Below are 21,179 nucleotides of genomic sequence, written 5' to 3'. Positions count from 1 at the left end.
AACAGAAGCCTGGTTGCTTTCCCTCTGAGAAGTCGAGCTCGGCCCTATTACAGTAGAGTCCAAGGACAATCTGTTTCAGGAGCCAGGTGGGATAAATAAGGTCTGGGATGCAATACACTCTTCAAGCTCTGTAATCACACAACGCAAGAGAGAGTGAAAGAGACTGATGAGGTGAAAGGCAGAAAGCAGGAAAGCAACGTCAGGTTTCAACATCTGCTGTAGCTCCAGACAATTACAGGAAGTAGCGTGGCTTTGCCCCATTCAGAGTGACATGAATAATAAACATAACAATGAGGTAACACATCTACACCATGAAATCAAATTGCATATTTAATGGTGGACCACAGAGACATTTGGCTTCACTCCAGAGACACACGCACTGAAAAGCCTGGTATCTTACACACAGATCAGTCAATGGACTAGGGAAGTCTTACATCACGCGCACTTGCTTGAATGAAGTCATTGTCTGGGGACTGGCAAGATATTTATTCCAACGAGGAATTTCAACATGTTAGACTGATCTTGGAAAACATTTTTTATTGCGACAATTAAATCCAAGACCTAAAACTAGCATGGCTTTAATTAGAATTACACCTTAATTGTCCAATGTTTGTTTTCAGTTTCATTATTATAATGAAAACAAAGGGGTGGTGTTGGATGGGTGTGTGTGATGCCTTATTGTGTAGCACAAAGTAGAAGTCGATTGCAACCCAGAATGAAAATACTTATTTTTGATTCCAAGCTAAAAAAAATGTGATCCTCCCTTTCCTCTGCTCTCCCCAGTAGATTATAGCAGGAAGCATTTAACAATGGAACCCCTCCAGCGTCTCAGGCACACAGCTGTAACACGCACGCACCACTTACATGCACACACACACACACACACACGCACGTACACACAAGTGCACAGAAAGTGAACATGCAGTCATCTATTAGTCTAAGCACTGAATGCTGTTTGTACCATAAAAACAGTGACTTGAAGGTAGAGGAGTATTGTTCAACACAGTGGCTCGGTAACATGTAAAGGCCAGAAAGAGCTGCACAGTCACAGAGCCCATGACCTCATACACTTCCTCACACTGAACATTTGGTTTATTTGCTCTCCAGAAGTGATGGAATAGTCACAGCAGCCTCGACTGCTGAGAGAAAGTGCCGTGAGTGTTTAAGACATCCTGTGTCGCTGCTCAGTTAGCCAGTATTGGCTAATAATCCTGACCAGATGGCTCCTCGCGCTGTTCTGTAGCATTGGTCAGAGGCCAACTTACGTTGAGTCCAAACGGCAGGATTTCAGGTTGAAGGAGTCAAGTGAAAGTGAACATGATGAGGGGAAAGAGAGACCTCGCGATCCTAATCATCATCTGGTTACACGGCGAGAGGTAGCCAACAGAAAGGTCAGACACACACACACACACACACACACACAGAAACACACACAATATTCCCAATGTGGACCACAACATCTACCTGAGGACATGTGACCCGGTGAACCCAAACATTAATCGCAGCCTGAATTCATATTCGTAACAGCAGGCCTGTCACAAATGGGCAAAATTGAATCCATGGAATCTAAAACTGGACCCAGTTGTGACAAGCCTATGTGCTAACAGAAGGTTACAGCACCTTACATGTTTAGCTTGTTGCTGTGTTTAGAAATCTAACCACCTTCTCCAAAACTGTATCAGTCAACAGTACCTGTTATTTGATTGAATTTATGCTGTTATTATTATTGAACTGCTGCAGCTATTAGCCAACTTGCTCTCTCAGTGCAGGGCATGTTGCTGGACACATGGATCACATATGACCTGTGGGAAAAACTCAATACAGAAATCATTAAAGGCAGCCTCAGCGTCTCAGCCGTGGCGGTAATCAGCTCGCCCCCCGTCCCCCTCCCTGTGTTTCTGCCAGGCTGTCATGTCAGATGTCATGCTGAGAAATTACAACACTTAACTTCTCTTGCACACACAAGAATGCAATGTTACAAACTGGAAACAACTGTGCCCCGTCTGTGTGCGTGCACATGTGTGCAGGCCTGTTGACGAACATTGTCGCACGGTCTGTCTTTTCAGGACAAAACAGACGGCTCATTCCAGCTGAAACTCCCTCCGTGGCAGATTCTCACACCATCAAAGCCGACGTCCCCTCAACTTTTTGAAGGGAAAATTGTTGCTGGGAATTGCTGCAGTTCAATGTTGGCGGTCATCTTTCTTCCAAACTACCCCAGGAACACCAGCGTTCATTGACATACTGATGTAATGTGCTGGGGACAGACATCAACAGAAATCCTGTGCGTGCCCCTGTCATAGAGATTGTTTTACGGTAAAAATCCCAAGACGTAATGGCTTCTAACTTACGACTCTATTATCTGAACAATGCTGTTAAGTCAAATACAGGATACAGGATACAGGAAGATAAGATGTTTCACTATAACCCTTTCACATCTAAAACCTTCCACCCTTTTCCTCAAATACATGTTCTGAGCCTGACAGTGTAATAACTGAATACATGTTCTGAGCCTGACAGTGTAATAACTGAATACATGTTCTGAGCCTGACAGTGTAATAACTGAATACATGTCAGGGTTTGTATGTGCACATCCCAAAATTATTATCATTAAAGTCAATTATGCAGAATCATGCGTCAAGGGAATCTCAGTGTTGTGTCTCACCAAACCCATGAGAGAAGAAGGAGTCTCCACCCCTCAATGGAAGTGCAGAGGTGCCCAGTCTGTCTGTGGGAGAAAGGAGTCCTGTGGCCATTCTGTAACCAGAACTGCTTTCTGTGTTGACAAAGTCAAAGGGTTGTAACCCTGTGATGGCCCTCTGAAAGGAGAAGCAGAGCTCCAGGACCTGTCAGCAAAACAGAGAGGGAAGATAGAGCCTCAGGAAGGACGAGACCTTTAATTGCTGACCATGTGTCATATTGTTGTTTTTGCCTGCCTGACGGATTAGAGGGTCACTTTGAAGCTTTTGTGTCACCCGTCACACACACTCTATGAGCTTTCATCAGAGCTTTCATCAGCTTTCATCAGTGTGTAGTGTTATAGTGCTTCTGCATCTGGCACACCGGTTGCAGATGTGGAAGGAGGTGGAGAGCTCTCTCTCTCTCTCTCTCTCTCTCTCTCTCTCTCTCTCTCTCTCTCTCTCTCTCTCTCTTTCCATCCTTCAACCCGTGATGGGGATACATTTGACCAAGTGTGTGACTTACCCGATTCATGCAGCAATTGGCCGTGTGTGGCAGTTAAGTAAGGCTACACAGGTTCAACTTTGAAACAAAGCGTGTAGTTTAACGTATCTGTTAATATCCCCATTTATGATTGTGTAGAGAACAAAACACAGTGAAGACTCATAATTCCTCTTTACAACCCCTTTCCTCTCCTAAACTGAGAGTTGGTGCTGTTTCCCACGTTTATCCTGTTGAGTTGACATACGGACACCAAGACACACACACGCGCGCGCACGCACACACACACACACACACACACACACACACACACACACACACACAGTGGGATTTTTATTAATGGCATAGACGTAGACATCATCACATCTCTAATGGGTTGTTAATGTTGTTCCTTGTTTGCTGAAGGCTTACTTAGGGAATTTTTGCTTGCACTTTATCCATCATGCAACATCCAACAAGATGTTATTTTCTAACACACTGCCTAAAAAAAGGCAGAATTTAAGTGAGTTACCAAGCATAAATCTATGGTTAAAGTGATGAGCTTACCTGAATATTTTCTAAACTCTGTACTCTAAAATGTAAATAAAAAATACACAATAGCATTAAGGCTAAATTGTCTTGGTATCTCTCCGTGAATAGTGAGGATTGAGAACAAATATGTCTCAAGCCTCACTAAGATATGTCTAAGACCCAGGAAATACAGCACAGATTCACTTATCACATCCGTGTCACCTGCTCTTCCTCATGAGAAGTTTCCTGTAATCACTGCCCCAAGCAAATATGACAAACTTTACAGAATAAAACAGGAGACATCACACACACACACACACACACACAAGAAAGAATGCGAAAGTGAGTGAAAACTAAAGGGGGTTTCAACTCCAATTATTTTCCTGTGATCTAAAAGTGGCCGTTGTCTGGTTAATGTTAAAGCTAAAAGAAAATAGTCATTGCTAGTCTCATCAAAGAGGAATCAGCTGGGATGGCTCTGCTTTCTTTCACACTGAGCTGACAGAGAAGTAGCTTTTTCCTGACATGCACCCTCAGCAGTGGTGCTAAGTCGGGTTTGCAGCACCAAAGGAGCTCCATATTTGTGGAACATAACCGTGAGAATTTATTGCAGAGCAAATATGTCAAAAGTCATCGTATGCTATAAGAGTATAGAGTCAACATGTCCATGTATAGCAAAGAGCTGCTATTGGTCCTCACAATAGCTCTAGTCCCAGTCTGCAGAGGACTGTTTCTCAATCCAGATGTAATTAATTGTGTTATTTCTGTTATGGCCACACATTTGCACATAGATGCCATAAGATAACCAACCACAGTGGACTGTCAGACTCAGACCCCCCCTCTGCAAACTACCCAAACAGTGAAAAACTAAAGAACCAAGCAAAGCCAGAAAAGTAACCAAAGCTTAAACACAAGCTAAGGCGTAATGGAGCTGATTGTTCTGTCAGCGAGAGCTCCTGTTCCTCCAATCTGCCTGAAATGTGTGTCAGGGCCAATCACATAATCTGGAACACCTGAGAGAGATAAAGAGAGAACCAACTTTACATTTCTACCACTACCTTCCTGCAATGCCAATCTGAAATGTGTTATTCCAACTTTAGGACTGATAATCCATGTCATTTCCAGAGATGCCCATTTCATGTGTTTGTACATTAACAGCTGGTTCATTTTTCCAATGAGCTCCAGGTTTAAACAGCGCACACGTGTAACCTTGCTCCCTCTGTCACTCTGTGGAAGTGCAGTCATATTTCATACGGCAGTCATGGGTGGCTAACAGCTTTCTGGCTCCATTGTCGCTATTAAATGTCATTTCAGAGCTTTGGAAACTGTCGTGAGAAGCTACAATGAAAGTTGATCTGTATATGTTCATGAAAAACACAGGTAAATGCAAGACAGAAATCAATGATTGGGATGATGTGGTCTGGCTCATATTGTGAATGGATCTCAGTTGTATCTAGGCCAATTGTCGCTCGTACTCGATAATAAAATGATTTAGCACCTGGAATGTGGCCCGCTCCATTAAATGGACGAAGCTCATCCTGGAGGATTGAGGAAAGGCAGGTTTAAATGGCTTTATGTCCCACCTATAGATGTCTGATTATTGTGTAGGTGGAATCCAGATGAAAACTACTTTTTAATTGAAGCTGTAAATGCAAGTCCCAACATCAGATGTATTTGTCAGTGTGTTTGTATCCAGAATGCTCTGTGTAAAAGGGTCAATCACCTTTGTACAGATCAGCATGTGAGAATTCATAACTGAGATGCTCAGCTTCCAACACGACTTCTTTCTTCTGTCAGTCAACATTTTGACCTGCTACACGCACAGGTGTAGGAAATGATGTTAACGACGGCTGCATTCCAGTGCAGGTCTGTGCCATGGCAACACTGACTCAACTTCATCTAATTGTGTCGTTACTGTTATTACTTACACCTGTGCTTCTTCTGCAACAAACCAGTCCAAATGTCAAAGTGAGGAAAGTCTACAGCAGAAAAATGATAATGATTTTTGCTCAGTAAGACATGTATTGATTTACAAGAATGAACTGTGCCGCCTCACTATGTGAACAAGCAGTATGGATGGAGTACAGAGTGAAAGCCCTCAGTAACATTTATTGTAGTAAATGCATGCAAATACAGTCTCAAGTATTCCAGGTAGCAACATGTAGAGCAGTGACAGGGAAAACCACGCATGCTGCATGTTTACTGCGAGCTGTCAGCCACCATACTGTTACACACATGCACCATCCTCTTGTATACATTACAGATTCCTGAGATGCTCAATGTAAATAGCTCTCAGTAGAGAGGAAAGACTCTTACGGGAGGGAATTAGCCACTGACTTGTCTTTGGCATGACGGTGAACGAAGACTGTCTGCAAATAAATATTGTCTGTCAGTCTATATGGCCTGAGCTCATTTCCTTCACTTAAAGGGATTTCCGAGGGATACACAGTATGTCTTCATTACTTCATCACTACAAAAAACAGCAGCAAACACAAGCCATTGTGTTCGGAGATGAAATTTCTATTCAAAGAAAGTGTTTTTGAAATGAAATGAAGATGCACTTGATTTATTATGGAGCCAGAGAACCTTGTTTCCCGTGCTCCCTAATGCTTTCTTCCTGCCCGCATGTATACAGACAGTTACGGGCGGAGAGAGAAGAAAAACACATTAGAATAGACCTCCACGGCTAATAGAAGAATATAGTATGTCAGGGTGAAAGGCAGGGGACTGAGGAAAGCAAGAAGACTGCAGAGGGGTCAAGAATAAAAACATGTAACGTTGATAATATGCTGCTTTCACTGGAAGCAGAGAAAGGAGAGGCGATTGAGCCGAGGCGTGTAAAAGGACGGGGAAGGGGACGATGGGTGGGGAGGGGTTAGGGTGCAGCGAGGGAAAACATGGAAACTAATCAGAGTCTTCCTGAGTCTCCCTCAGAGATATCTGCAGGGCTGAAGACAGGAAGGACTACTGTAAACTGTCTCACTCACATGAGTTCCTGAAATTCTATGTGATACACATGTGTATTTGGAACATGGGTCAATGTATCTGTTGTGCAGTATTTACATCCCATAAAGTGTGTATGCATAGTTATATAATGTTACAGGCCCCAAAGGGATATACGTATGGTAAATAACTCAACATGTGTATGAGCTGATGGAAATGACATTGATGTCTGTGGGGTTTCTGTATAGAAAGGGATTCATAATATTTACTAAAAAGGAATGGAGAGGGTGTACAGTGGCCCCACTACTCAGTGATTGTAGAAATGGATACATACACGTGTGTGTGCGTGTGTGTGTGTGTGTGTGTGTGTGTGTGTGTGTGTGTGTGTGTGTTTGTGTGTGTGTGTGTGTTTGTGTGTGTGTGTGTGTGTGTGTGTGTGTGTGTGTGTGTGTGTGTGTGTGTGTGTGTGTGTGTGTGTGTGTGTGCTGGCAATGTGAGGCACACATTTTGTATTGTGATGGCTGTTTCACATTACATAAATAGATCAAAGGGAGGAAATGAGTGAATGAGAAAAAAAGTTTATTCCACGAACTCACAAGATAAAAGAAAGCAACTGCCTTATACCGTGCGCCTGAAAAGAAAGGTTGTTTCATGATGGATGCCAAGTAAGTTTGAAATCGTAGAATTAAAAATGCAACCATATGATAAAGAGGAACAGACTCTCACAGATCTGAGGATCTCTGTCAGAGTCATCAGTGGTTTCCAAGTGGTTGCCGAGCACTTGGGGTGTGATTACTGGTTGGTGTTAGGGTGTCACTCGGTGGTTGACCTACTCATAATAACAAACAGTTATACAAATAGCGCACCGTCGGCACATTTAGGTTCACTTATCAAATTCAAATTGCGCACTGACAGATCCTATTACCATGGTAATATGAGAAATATGCCCAGATTAAAAACAGCCATTAGTATCGTACAAATTATGCTTATGCACTTGGCTTTGAAAGATTCTTTGCTGAATACCAAAAAAAAAAGCATTAAAGGACACTGTTTTTAATCAAGGAAATAGCTCTGGGCCCCCGAAGCCAACACAGCCCACTAACCTCCCCCTCACCGGCCCGCTCCAGCTGTGGGCCCCTGGAATCATCACTACCTTTCACCCCACTGTCAACCCACCGGCGATAACGCTATAAATCATCCCAGCAGAGGCTCTGAATCAGGGGGGGGGGGGGGGGGGGGGGGGGGGGCGACCGCTTGTTCACCAACACCACACCACAAAGCGAAGGAAGGCTCAACCTGCTGCTCAACCTGAACAAATCACACTCATCACTGCCTGGTGATACTTTCAATGTTTACTAACCGCTGCTGAATGTCTTTGAAGTGTACCATACATGCAATCTCTTCATTACATCATCACATTGCTTACATGGTATCAAAACAATCACAACATTGTTTGGAGGGACAATGAGCACAACTTGACTTGACTTTGCATGTTGGACTTTGTTTTATTGTTAATCAGTGTGTTAAAATGTGAACTGTGGATATATTTCTGCGTTTCAGCTTTTATCTGCCAAATAGATCAAGGATGGTTCAGTAAACTGTCTAGTTGCTCTACTGTCTCCAATAAAAAAACACTCACTTAACTTAATGTTTACCAGATTTGTGATGTATTAGAGTGTATTATAATCCTTTCTCACTTTGGTTTAGGTCTTATAAAGAACAATTCCTGTGAGTTGTCAAGTCTTGCACATGCAGTCTTTTCATTAAATGGGACTATATTGGTCTAATTGCTATAGTGGCTGAGACTTGGTGGTCAAATTCCAGACTTCACTGCTTTGCTTTCAGTTTGACTGGTAACATTTTCCCATGAGGCTGGCAAACGTAGCTTATAAGGTCCTTGCATGAGTGAACTCGTTATAACTCTCCCACCCGCCTTCCTCCTCCTCCCTCCTCCTCCTCCTCTACCGCCCCCTCCTCCCTGTTTCTGTCTGCCTGTCTCAGCTCGGCGCAGCGGACACGCAATGGAACAGAGCACATCCTCCAATAGTGGCGGAGTCAGTTTGTAACGGGACTTCACACACACTTCGACCGTGGATGCTGCAGCACAGGAAATGCCCGGCGGACTCCTCTGATTGTCTCTCACGGCCCCGGAGATCTCTGTAGAACGTCGACGAGCGTCATAAAGGACGATTCTGTGGAAATAGTGAAACTACAAGTCAGCGACAGCGCGTGAAGATGCTCGGGATGAGTCAACAACACACTTTGATAACAACAACAACAACACTCACCGGTGAGTATAGATCCATATGTTCCATTTGGAGTATGACTTTTGAAACACAACAGTGACAGGCAGCGCGCGCATGTTTGGCGTCAACGTCTCCGGCGCGTCTTTACGCACGAGCCGGACCAGCGGCTTAATTGCACTCTGCATAATTCACGACACAGCAACTAAAAGCATCCATTAGGTGTGTGTGTGTCGCTCACACAGTCTAAGCACCCATTATAGGTGGTGGTGGCACCGCGGTGTCCTCGTAAACTCCCTCTAAATACTTTCCGTCCCGTATTGGCCCACATGTTATGTATTCTGACTGAGGAAACCGCAGTGCTTTTAATGTTTCAACGCGTAGAAGTTAAGTCTGAGAGTCGTTTAAACTGTATATGTGAGGGGAATGACGGTGCCGATGGCCCTAATTGAATGGCGCGCTGGCTGGCCAGTGTTTAACGCACCGGTGCCAAGACTTCACAGAAACACAAACAACTTTTACTGCTTGAAGAAAACATTTCGATGTATAATTTCATAGAGCTTCTGCAGAAACCAGTTTACTGCAGTTGGATTAAAGTTGTATCCCGAAGAATGGATTTCCAATGATCACATCATTCATTAGAAGCGTTGAGAAACTTAATTGGATTTTTGACTTAACACCAGCTATGAGATGCTGTGGCCGGTGAGGGCACAGTATTAGTAAGTGGATACGAGTTGGGGAGTCCCCTCGGTGACGCTGATCCCTCAGGTTCAGCTCCAGAGCAGCAGTAGTGAATTAACTTTGGAGGTCGTGTCCATGTAGTTCAAACATGAGGGAAAGTACCACACTCCTCTGAGTTTGGGAGAGAGAAGAGGAGGAGAAGGAGGAGGAGGGCTAAGGAGGTGGGAAACCAAAGTCAACAGCTCTTGTCTCTCTTTAATTCTCAGATTCCTTCACTTACATGTGATGCCGGCTTGTGAAGGTCATTAGAGAATTGAGTTAGAGATGGCGAAGGAGATAGAGGTGTGTGTGTGTGTGTGTGTGTGTGTGTGTGTTAAGGGATCACCAGAAGCTCGTGTTGCAAATCATTACCATCCCATCATCACATCAAGAAGTTTACCTTGTGACCCAGTGTGGCACCTTTGCCCCCATCCATTGCTGACATGGAGCTCCTTCAATTGCACAATAGCTCCCACTGATGTTAACGTCTTGTATCCCATGATCCCCACCCTTGACTCGCTGATTGGAAATCTCCCCTGCAGCTTGGACACGTCCCCCCGTCCGCCTCCCCCGTTGGTCTTAGGCAACAGCTTTAACTTGGCTCATTCTCTTTGCCTTCAAGTTGATTGTTTACGACTAACACAGGCACTATTTACTCAACTAAACTCATTAGTGTTGTTGTCATGTTCTGTCCTGCCCCATCTGGTACACACACACAAACACACGCACACACACACTGCCGCTGAACTTCACCCACTGACGCTGTGAGTATTGTGGTGTGCACAGTGTAAAGATGGCCCACATTGGGTTATAAGAGCGATTCGTGTTGAGACCATGCTGGGGGATCCCATGTTGTCGTATTGGGGCTACCTCTGCTTGGCTCAGGGGCCCACATGTGCTTATTGTAGTGGCAGCATTTAATCTGTGTAAATTCCTAGCGGAGATGGGGATACAGGTGGTTTGAGTTTGGTGCTCCAAAGGAAGGGAACATCTGGCTTCAATCAGTAAGTGTATGACTGGGTGACCAAGCTTAGTATGGACATGTGAACAGCGTGAACACCTACACACCAGACTCTCTCACTCCCTCTCTCCTGGGTTTGGTACCTGCAGGTTTGTCATAGGGGGAAGTTATTTGTTTGGTGCATGTGAGAGATGATGGCCGTCATCTCGCAGAGCGTCTTGCAGAACATGAGCAAGGGATGTCGGTGTCAGATGTGAAAAACAGAGCCGAAGGAAGCTGAGCTCATACGGCTTATTCCTGAACTCAAAGTGACCTTTTATCGGCCTGGTACTTGAATGAAGGAAATGAGATTGGAAGCTGTAATATCATCATCAATCAATAGAGGATGTTCAGCTTGGCTGTCACACAATTGCACAGTTGTAGAATATAACACATATGTTCCTCATACTCAGGAATTGATGTGATGTCTCTGCACTGTAAGTACATGGTACAAAGATGGAGAGAGGGTGGCGGAGAGTCAAACTGATTTAGAAACTTCAGCATTCTTTAGAGGACTGAGATTCTTTACACGAATGCATCATTTGGACTTTCCCTGCAGTGTCAGACGTCTCAGATTTGAGCATGTGATGTCCCTGCGTGAGAATGAACACATGGAATTATGCAGCAGACAATTAGATTAGATGATTATTTCACTAAAGGACATAAAGCTGTGAGGCCAACGGCTGTAAGGCGGCACACATAAAAGCTTTCAATTGAATTTATGAGCCTGCGGAGGATGAATCGCGAAGTTTGCCTTCTCTGTCGTTTGCAATATGTCTTCTCCTCCTCTTTACCGCTGTGCCATGTTGCATTTTCAGACAGCTCGCTCTTTTGCTTACTGTGATCAGCACTAATGTGACGCTAGCCGTCAGCTGCCAGCCGAGGACAATTGATTCCCCGGAATCTTGTTGAGTAAATTGGCATCTTTAGCATGCATCCATGTGTTGGATCAGAGGGGACTGCAGATACGCCAAAGCTTTGAAAGTGTGAAAGGAAACAGAGGTCTGGGATTTCTCCACACATAAAAGCCTCTGCTGAAGTCCCTGCTGGGATTTACGTACATTTTTGGGACTTCCAAGCACCATTTTCTTTGATTGTTTGGACTGGATGTTTATGGTTGGTAATATCTGATGTGGCAAAGCGACAAGTTTCCATCCTTACAAGAAAAGGGAATGATTTCAGCTCACACCCTTTCAGATACAGTGTCAAGATCAGTGTCAGATACAAGAAGGCACACAGTGTTCTGCGTGTGCATTCCATTTATTAGACAAGAACCTCACTTTAGATTGACGTATTTAGTTGAAGAACACTTACTGACTTCTTGCCTTTTGTTTATTTGGTTTGGCTCGATCCTCACGTCCCGTTATAGGCGTGTTTACACCATGGGCTCAGGACTCGGACCTACTTTACCTGCAGGTGTTAGGAGCAGGAAGTACGTGGTTCCAATGACAGTCACGTCATTCCCACAACACAGACAGGGACCACAAGGGACAAGTCTGTTCTCTAATGTCTCCAACAAAAACAGACATCACCTCTCAACAGAGTACCGGAGTATGCAGGCTGGTAATGGAATCCACTGTGTTGTTTATTATTGATTTTGTTTCTTCTCCAGCACTGCAATGCATTAAGAGTAATTCAGAATTCAAGCAAACATAACAAGATTCATTGTTTGGCTTTGTACAAAAACAAGCTCAACACAGCCTGGGGATGCTCGTGTCTGGTCAAGCGGTCACTTCCTGAAGAGTATACTGACCTCGGAGTAGGAACTCAAATGGTTCTTGGGTTTTTTTTCCGCATTGCCCACTCTCTTGTCGGAATAGGGATGGAAAAGGAGAAATACTTGCAGGACCTAAGAACGGTTTGAGTTCGTACTCCAGCATAGGATTCTCTCCTGGTCTCCTGGCAAAAGGGCCTCAGTCCCTGAGTCCCTGAAGAGGTTCCATTTGTTTGACTTATGAATCAGTACTTGTCTTAATCCACATCATCTTGATACACTGTAAGCAAAGTTGCCAAGACAGGAAAACAATTTCTGGCTGCTAAGTGTCACACATGCGAGACAAGAGACCTCTCTCGTGTCCTCTGCTTCCTGTGTGTCTTCTGACTTGGCAAAGACGAATCAGCCAGCAGACAGATGGTTCCTCTTCTTGGACTGGGTTAAGTATTTTTGGGCCAAACAAAGGCGGTGAAGCTTGCAAAGCACGCAGACAGGGGGAAGTAGGAATAGAGAGAGAGAGAGTCAATGAAGAGGAACACACAGGTGATCGAGGATAAAGTTGCAGCAACAGAGTGACACACAGCAACCTCCAGTGTCTGATGACTTGCACCAAACAAGTCTAATGTGTCTCTAATTAAGAATGTGCAGCCATTTCTCTTCCATAAATGCTCAGTTGTGTGTTGCTGTGTCTGCAGATTCCCCTGCGTCATTGCAGATATTCTTCACTAAACTTGTCTTTCATTCCTGGAGTTGTTTGTAAATGATTATCATAGAATTATCATTCACTGTCAAGTCAGTAAACATCATCTGTTTGGCGCCTGCAGAGGTGTTGTGTGACATCACCCACTGCACGTGTTTTGTAGGACAAACCAGAGCAATAACATAGATTTGACTTACATTTGTTTGCATTTCCTGTGACACTGTGGCAACACTAGTCAAAAGGAATTATTCGAAGAAGCGTTCAGAGTTTCTGCTCCCTGATCCTGTGAAACCACCAAGGCCACCCACATGACTCAGTTCACCCTCAACCCGCTCTAAACACGCCAACTGCAATGCTGTTACTCTGCTGCGTCTGCAGAACGGCAACCGCCATGGAAGTGAGGCGATTCTGAATCTGTTGGTCTTATGTCTTCAGGGCAAACTTAAAGTGGATTGTCTTCAACCATCTGCTAAAGACAATGACCTGCTGGTGACCTTTGGTGGGCAGGCAGCGAGGCCAGTAGCGCCCGTGTGAAATGGTTAATGTTTGATTTCTAAGTTTACATCGCTGGCATCAATCAGAGAATACTTTTGGGATCACGTATCACATTATAGCATCTGTGTTTCTTTAAAGAAATCAGATATGAAACATAAGGCCAATTAGCAAGCCATTAGCAGTTTTTATGTAGATACCTTTATTGATTTTTACAATAAAAATACAGATGCTGAAGTCTCTGCAGTGGCTAAATTGCAAACTAAGCAGATGATGTCATTAAAATACAAAGAAGACTATGGCAACTGATCTTCCACTGACATGAATCATCATTGGATCATTACTCTCTTTCCTTACTTGCCACGCAGATGAGGAAGCGAGAGTGAAGTAACTGCAAATTCACTGTTGCCTAGGTGAAGTCTCAGCCAAACCATTTGTCCCGTGGAGACACCGTTACTACAAGTTTAGAATTATCCCCAGAAAAGCTTTAGTGGCAGCTTCAGCAGAACTTCATTCAGTGTGTGAGGACTTTCCCTGTCTCACTCCTGGGACATGGTTTAGCACATCCACTATGTGTGTGTGTGTGTGTGTGTGTGTGTGTTCAGAGGTTGTGAAAATAAAGGGCCAACACGGATGAATCGGGGGTTTTGTCTGCATTAGGCTTTTGTGCTTTAGAATAACAGAGGCAGACACTCTAATCTTCCTCAAAGTGGCGTGTAAGCTCAGAAAATAAACACACGTGTAGTTGAAATGTTGCAGAATATTCCACAACAGTCGTAACAACCGATGTCTGACAAAAAGCTTTTCAAAATACAAGACCCCCATGTAGGTGTAACATCACAGGACGTGTCAGCTGAGGTCATGACCCCTGCCAAAGGTCAAATCCCACACACACACAGAGATAACACATTAAACATGTCAAAATGTTCTGCATGTGTTTCACACTTTGCTGCTCGTCATCACTTTTCTTCAGAATGTTGCGTTTTCAGAGGAGCATCCTCTTAACCCCGTGAAGCAGCCGCTTAATTGTTGCCACATTGGATCAGTGGTTGAATCACTGCTGCTGACAGGGAGCGAAGCGGTGACTCTTACCTCCTTCAAGAGGAAGGATGAAGGGTTTGAAGGATGGCGGGACAGCGAACAGATTGGACCTTGCGCCTCGTTTTGCCATGTTAATGGGTTCAAATCCTCCTCGAGTTGCTATTTCAACTTCTCTCCCAAAGCTCTTTCCCTCTTCTGTTTGTCTATTTACACTACAGAGGAGCAGTCCCTGGAGGACTTGGGAGATGAATCTCTTAAGAAAATTCCTCATTCAAATTTAGAGCTGCTGGTAGTTAAAGAGAAAGCTCTGGTATTCCTTTGTAGCCCTACACCAGAATGTCTTGATCTTAAGTCAGCGCGTTTGTTCCACCACATTCAATGCACAACAGGTGGGTTTATTCCCTTCTCCTCTACAGCAACTGTGCCCATACATATTACAAATAGTTGTGTGATGCATCCCTCTACAGGAAACTACAGAGTCAGAGTTTATCTGTCTCCAAACAAATCCATTAACCGGATGTAATTTCTTGCTGACAATCACCATAATCCTCACAGAATTGCCAAAATCGACACTCGGCCAAAATATGCTCTGCACCAAGCCAACTTCAGCTTTGCCACTGCCACCGCCTCAGCACAAGCAGCTTTATCTGTGCTGTACGCTGGCATTCATTTAGAGGCTTAAGTGCACCAAGAACATTGTCTTCCTTTAAGCAGCATTGATTGATTTTGGCCATTAGGGTCACAAATATAAGACGACAGACACACGGCCAGCAAGTTCATCAACTTGTTATGGCGATCGTGTTATGCTTCTGTCCAATTAAGGGAATATAAGTCCAGGAATAGCAGCAATACGACTTCCGTCATGTAGCATGTTTATTAAATACAGATTTATGTCAAAAGCGTAAAGTACACAGAATATTCAGCAGTGGATGAGATGAAGTTGAAACTGGATGGACACTAGATACGGTAATTGACGCAGATTGACATCCCTGGACGATTAGTTTGTGCGCTGCGTGGTATGTTTCAGTCACGTGACCTCTGGCACGGCACAGTTGTTGCAAGGCATCGGGGCAAAGAGGGAGGAGGCAGGGGAGGCAGAAAGTGTGAAGGAGGTTGTCGGGGGGAGATGAAGGCGGCGATAGGGAGGCAGAGGGGAGGCAGAGGGGAGGTTCACTTCAGAGGATTTGCGGCGGGAGGGGATTCCATTATCTCCACTTTAGCACAACAACGAGGAGAAGAGTGAAAAGTGCAAAGGTTAAAGAGGGAGCAGACCGACCGCCGTTTCTGTTTGAGAGATGCGGAGCGGATCTGAGAAGCTTCTGTTGTTTCCAAGTATTGGGTAACGACACATAATGGTGCTACTGTGTAATACGTTTCATACTTACAATATTTGACTCTTTTTTGGATGGTAAAACAGTATTTTGGCCCGCGTTGACTCATTTCCTTGTTTTGGCCAGTGTGCCAGACTCTATAAAGCCAGAACAAGCACATAATGAACACACGCACATACACACCCACACATTCCTGCAGTCCTCTGGGGCTCTCCGTACCTGCTAAGAGCTGATAGGCTCAGATGGAGGATGTATGTGAGAGTTCATCATGCACTTTTGCAGTGCCGCATCTGCTCACCAGGCCTAACCAGACAGCTACACACACCACACCACCTCTCTCTCTCTCCAGGCACCAGCCATCCATCAAACTGGCATCATACAGGGAGCACTGGAGCTTTGGCGTCTGCCTGGGGGCGAGTTGGCCACATTAACCTCTGCAGACGGAGGCCAGTGGTGCTCATCATGCTCATCGCCCCTAAGGAGGAAAACCGGTGGAAGCTTTGGGAACAAGAGCGAACCAACATTGTTACAGTGCGCTTCAAGCTCAAGATTTTTTTTCTTTTTTTTGTGACTTCTCACCTCCATTTCACCTCGACCACACAGGACGGAAGCGGCTCAGTGACAAACACCAAGAGAGCGGTGGCACGGCATCGTCTCTCTTTCTCTCTCATATTCTACACAGCCATTTCACAGTTGATCATGCCCTTTCAGGATAGTTTTGTTTCAGTGGCGTTGCTCAGTTGTAGCCACCACCCCTATCGTGCCGCTAATGGTTGAAATCGACTCCCAGAGACCTCGCCTGGAGCCGGAGTGCTCACGCTTTGATTGTGAAACCAGATCTGACATTTACTGCCAATGTTTCACACAGCTGAATTTGTTTCCCCATCCGTTTTTACAATGTTGTAGTCGGTTGCGGCAACGATTTGGCCGCCCGCAGCCCTGTCATTACACGCGTATGTGCAAGTAAAGAGAAGACGTCTGACACTTCTGCGATGATCTGTGATGATAACACGACGGCTATGATCCATTGTTCTGTGTAAGAAAGAGAGAGACAGGAAGACAAAGGTGTTTATAAGTGAAAGGTGACAAGGTCCTCCTGAGGTCATGTGACAAATTCTAAGTTGTCACTGGAGATTTTCTTTAGGTGAAAAACACATTTGATGGTTTAAAGTCTCAGTTTAAACTTTTACTTCTGTCATCACTCCATTATGGTTCTACCACTTATCAGCTTTGACTCTTCTGCTCTTTTGATCTGTACAAGAGCTCCAATATTCTTTCTAAAGGGAAGTTTCTGACACGGCTGCCCCAGTTTGTCCTCTGCGGCCTGTTGTTTTACTGTTCTATGAGTAGCCTTGAAACAACAGGGAAGAGACACTCAAAGGAATGTGTATGTGTGTGTGTCACCATGTGTAGCATGTGTGGAGAGGTAGTGTGTCTGTTTTGATTTTCCACCCGCTCTAACACTGTTGTCCTTCCCTAATGTACTACACTAACCTGTATATTTTGTCAATTAGGTTAAACTCTTTCACATTCAGATAGCATCTTATATGACTAAACACTTCCAAATCTTTATTATTATTACTATAACCATCCCCTCTAAGTTCCACAGGCTCTGCAGGGCCCCACACAGTAATGGCTCCTTCCATATTTAAGTTGGCAGGAGCTTTTCTAAAGAATTACAGAGGTGGATATTGTCTCGTTGAAACGTAACTGGTAACAAAACAGTCAGCAGAGTTGAACGATGACAATTAAGCACAATGTGAACGCCCACACGGTCCGGAGAAGAGTGTGGGGATATTCACATACATAATGAAGAAGCTCTCTGAATCACAGTCTAATTCTTTATAGCCATTCTGCTGGCAGATTAAACAGGCAACTGCCACTAAGCTCTTTTATTTGCTCCCCCTAAAAATTAAATGCACCAAGTCCACCGAATATGCAGGGAGGAGCCCAGCAGCGCTCCACCATCCACCACTTCACCCGGCGCTGATTAAAAATTGAAGCGTATAAATGGACGGTGCAGATGAATGGATGTATCGGTCTGTTGACAGTGTCTGGCTAACAGCTTTACTTGATTAAAAACAGGCTAAAGATAGCCCATTTAAGTGCAATGTGGCCGTGTAATATTTATATACACACAAAGCATGTTATTTAAAATGAGTCATCCACTTATTATAATGCCAGTATTGTTGCACATACTCATTACACCGCTCTCTATTAAGTTGTCCCACACTCCTTTTTTCCACCCCATTGGATTGTCATTTATGATAACATCTCTGTTTTCTTGCCAAATACACTTTTAAACTTTATTATTCAACGCTTCTATTTGCTTGGACTGAGTTTGAAACATAAACCTGCAGTGATATTGTAAGTGGTTGTGGCTCGCCTACAGAGTCACTTTGAAATACATGAAGTATCCCGATCGGGCTGTTTTCCCTCACCGTTTGCCTCATAGCATGTATGATTACTCTGCGTGTGGCTTATTGATTCTGAGGCAAGGTCACGCTTCGACCCTCCGGTGTGTGTATTTTTAGCCGCTCCAGAGGAGTTTGATCTCTCCCAGAAGCTCCTGCACCCCAGCTGTGTGTGCGTCCTGCCCCGTCTGAAAAGCCAAGTGATCAGCAGATTTATCAGGCGTTTGGGGGGGGGGGGGGGGGGGGGGTGAAAGCTTTGATGGCCACCAGGGGGGATGATGTCATGTGTGGGTTGCAGCTTGTAAGCCTGCATGTGTTCTGCACCGGTGAAAAACAGAACTCCTGAGAATACATCTGGAACTTCCAGATAGTGGAACCTGACACCGAGGCGTTGCGGTCCCGGCGTCCTCAGTCAATGAATAAAAGGAGCATGTGAAGAGGAGCGGAGGGACGGGAGGGAGGAAGGAGCGAGGGACAGTGATAAATGAGAGGAAGAAACTGTAGAGAGATGGATGACACTCTTAAGGGACAAAGGGATGGAGGGATGAATTAATGAATGGGTGGAGGGGCGGAAGCAGATGAAGTGATGGGCACAGAGATTTTTTATTCACGCTGGGTTGTTTGAGCTCAGTGGTGTTTGTCTATTAGTTTTCCTCTGCCTATTGACATTTACTGTGCAAAGTTAAGGAAAGCTGAGCCTCATCTCCTCTTCCTCCCTGCATTCACTTAACACCACAACAACTTTCTCAAGTGAATTTTCCCTGCCGCTTGTCGTGCATGTGTGTGTTTTGTGAGTAAGAACAGATTTGTGCATTGCATCACAACACGGCATTACATCATAAAGTGACAATGCACTTCATGATGGCAATGTCACATCCATATCAAATGCCTGAAAGTTATTTTTAGATATTTTAATTCCTCTCTCTTGTCTCTCTTACAGTAAGAAACAGACTCTGATGGACACACAATATATATACAAGCATTGACTCCTGGATTAATAATCAATATAATCAGTAGATTAATGGATTTGTCCAAAATAGCAGACAGCCAAATGGTCAACTGGCACTGAGCCCGTGATCACCATTCCTAGAATAAGTGGAGAGGAACGTGGAAGAGGGAGGAACCGTGCCTGACAATACAACGGCCCAAAATATAAACAGATGGACTGTCAGAGAAGAAACTGACCATGGGAAAGGAGGAGAGTGCAGAAGAAAAGATAAAGAACAAAGGGGGGAAATCTGGGAATATTTCATAGTTTTACTGCCCACAATGTTGCCAGATTATGAAAGCACTCTCTCTTTCTCTCTCTCTCTCTCTCTCTCTCTCTCTCTCTCTCTCTCTCTCTCTCTCTCTCCCTCTCTCTCTCTCGCTCTCTCTCCCTCTTACCAATTCTTGTGTGTGTGTGTGTTGTTCCATGCCATCACATGTTGTAAAAGAAGGCCCTGGCTCCACCCAGAGGGTCAAACACAGTCTGTCTTTTATAAAAATGCCAACTTGAGCTTGAGGAGCCACAGTCCCTCATTCATCCGCTCACTATCTGGCATCAAATTTATCCAGTTCCTGAGCAAATACAGATGTTTGCTTACTTAAATTAAGCAGCTTTGTTTTCACCGTCTGTGCTGTATCGGCTTTAGGACAGACACGTGTTGCTGCCCACAAGTGATCAAGTCTGAGTTGCAGGGTTGTTTAATGCATTTGTTGCCCACAGGTGCTGAGTTGTGTTGAGCTTTAAAGCTGGTTATAGTGGGTTGGGTATGTTACAGTTGAGCAGGTGCTACTTGTGTGTGTATTTATCAGAGCTCAACAAGGCTTTGAAGCGTACAGGTGTTGACTGGGGTCACTTTTATAGCTGGTTTGATGTCTCGCAGGCCGACAGGTTGCGATCTGTTCAGACAGATCTGACTTTTGCTGTTTGGCTTGATGTTTTGCAGAATCGTAAAATCCTGATCCAGACTCCGTTGACGTCGGATAGCTGTGGCTGAGGGCTTTTATTGTTGCTTTCAGTCTGCCAGAATCAATCAGGAGCACTGAGAGTTTGACCCACGGCAGATTTGTGTGAAACGCAGGCAACATTCTCAGCAATTAAGATAAGATTTTTGTGAGGTGAAATGGTTTCCTTCAACAACATCTGTGCAGATTTTGTGTATTTGTTAAACCATGCATCCCTGCTGAATTCAAATTTGTCAGGAATCCCCCTCATTCTGCTCTGCTCGCCATGTCTAATAGAGAACTGTATGAACCCCAGAGACACTGACAGACAGTTTTATAGGCCAGGACCTTGGAGGCTCATGAGGCCAATTCCACCCTGAGCGGGAGAAGCCCCCTTATTGGTTTTCCAGCCCAGATGTGTTTGAAAATAGCCACACAGTTACATAACTCACTGGTTTGGGAAGAGTCGAGTCAAAAGGGCCAAACACAGCAGCGTGAGATTGGCATAGGCGAGTGACGTGTTTGCCAAAACACTGAGGACATCCCTGTGTGATTTACAGCTTAGGTCAGCATGACTGTGGACTGTACTTGAGCTCACTCTGTGATAAATGGAAAAGGTCTAGCTGGCCCGGGGCCATCTTGAATCAGCTAAATGAGCTGTGTGTGTGTGTGTGTGTGTGTGTGTGTGTGTGTTTGAGGGGATATATATAATCAGGTTAATAGGAACAGGAAATGGAGCTTCTCTGGGAGATGGAGGGGGCAACAGAGGAAGTAAGGAAAGGAGAAAGGTTGTAACAGAGGGGATAGGATTTCTTGGCTGGGTCTCCAGTTTATGACTATGCAGGTCTATTCTCTTTCTCTCTCTCACTCCCTGTCGTTGTCTCTCTACCGCCACGGAATGCAAAGAGGTTAATCTTATTTAAAATTGATTTAAAGCATTTGTAAACATGCCTGAATGCTGT

General features: G+C 44.5%; 1 protein-coding gene across 1 annotated transcript in view; it reads left to right on the top strand.

Annotated features, from left to right (window-relative positions):
* The first annotated feature begins 8,610 nt into the window (after positions 1–8,610).
* The window catches only part of itga1 (integrin, alpha 1), a 33,946-nt gene continuing 21,377 nt past the window's right edge, over positions 8,611–21,179 (top strand). The window contains exon 1 of the mRNA XM_076158442.1: positions 8,611–8,923. Within this exon, the coding sequence (XP_076014557.1) occupies positions 8,869–8,923 (55 nt within the window). The 5' untranslated portion in view covers positions 8,611–8,868. The remainder of the gene's footprint in view (positions 8,924–21,179) is intronic.

The sequence above is a fragment of the Genypterus blacodes genome, unplaced genomic scaffold (genome assembly GCF_046128005.1).
Source record: "Genypterus blacodes isolate CSIRO-AG114 ecotype Tasmania unplaced genomic scaffold, CSIRO-AGI_Gbla_v1 ptg000077l_1, whole genome shotgun sequence".
NCBI classification, from domain to species: domain Eukaryota; kingdom Metazoa; phylum Chordata; class Actinopteri; order Ophidiiformes; family Ophidiidae; genus Genypterus; species Genypterus blacodes.
Note: the sequence above shows the minus strand (reverse complement) of the source record. Positions and strands in the feature narration are given on the sequence as shown.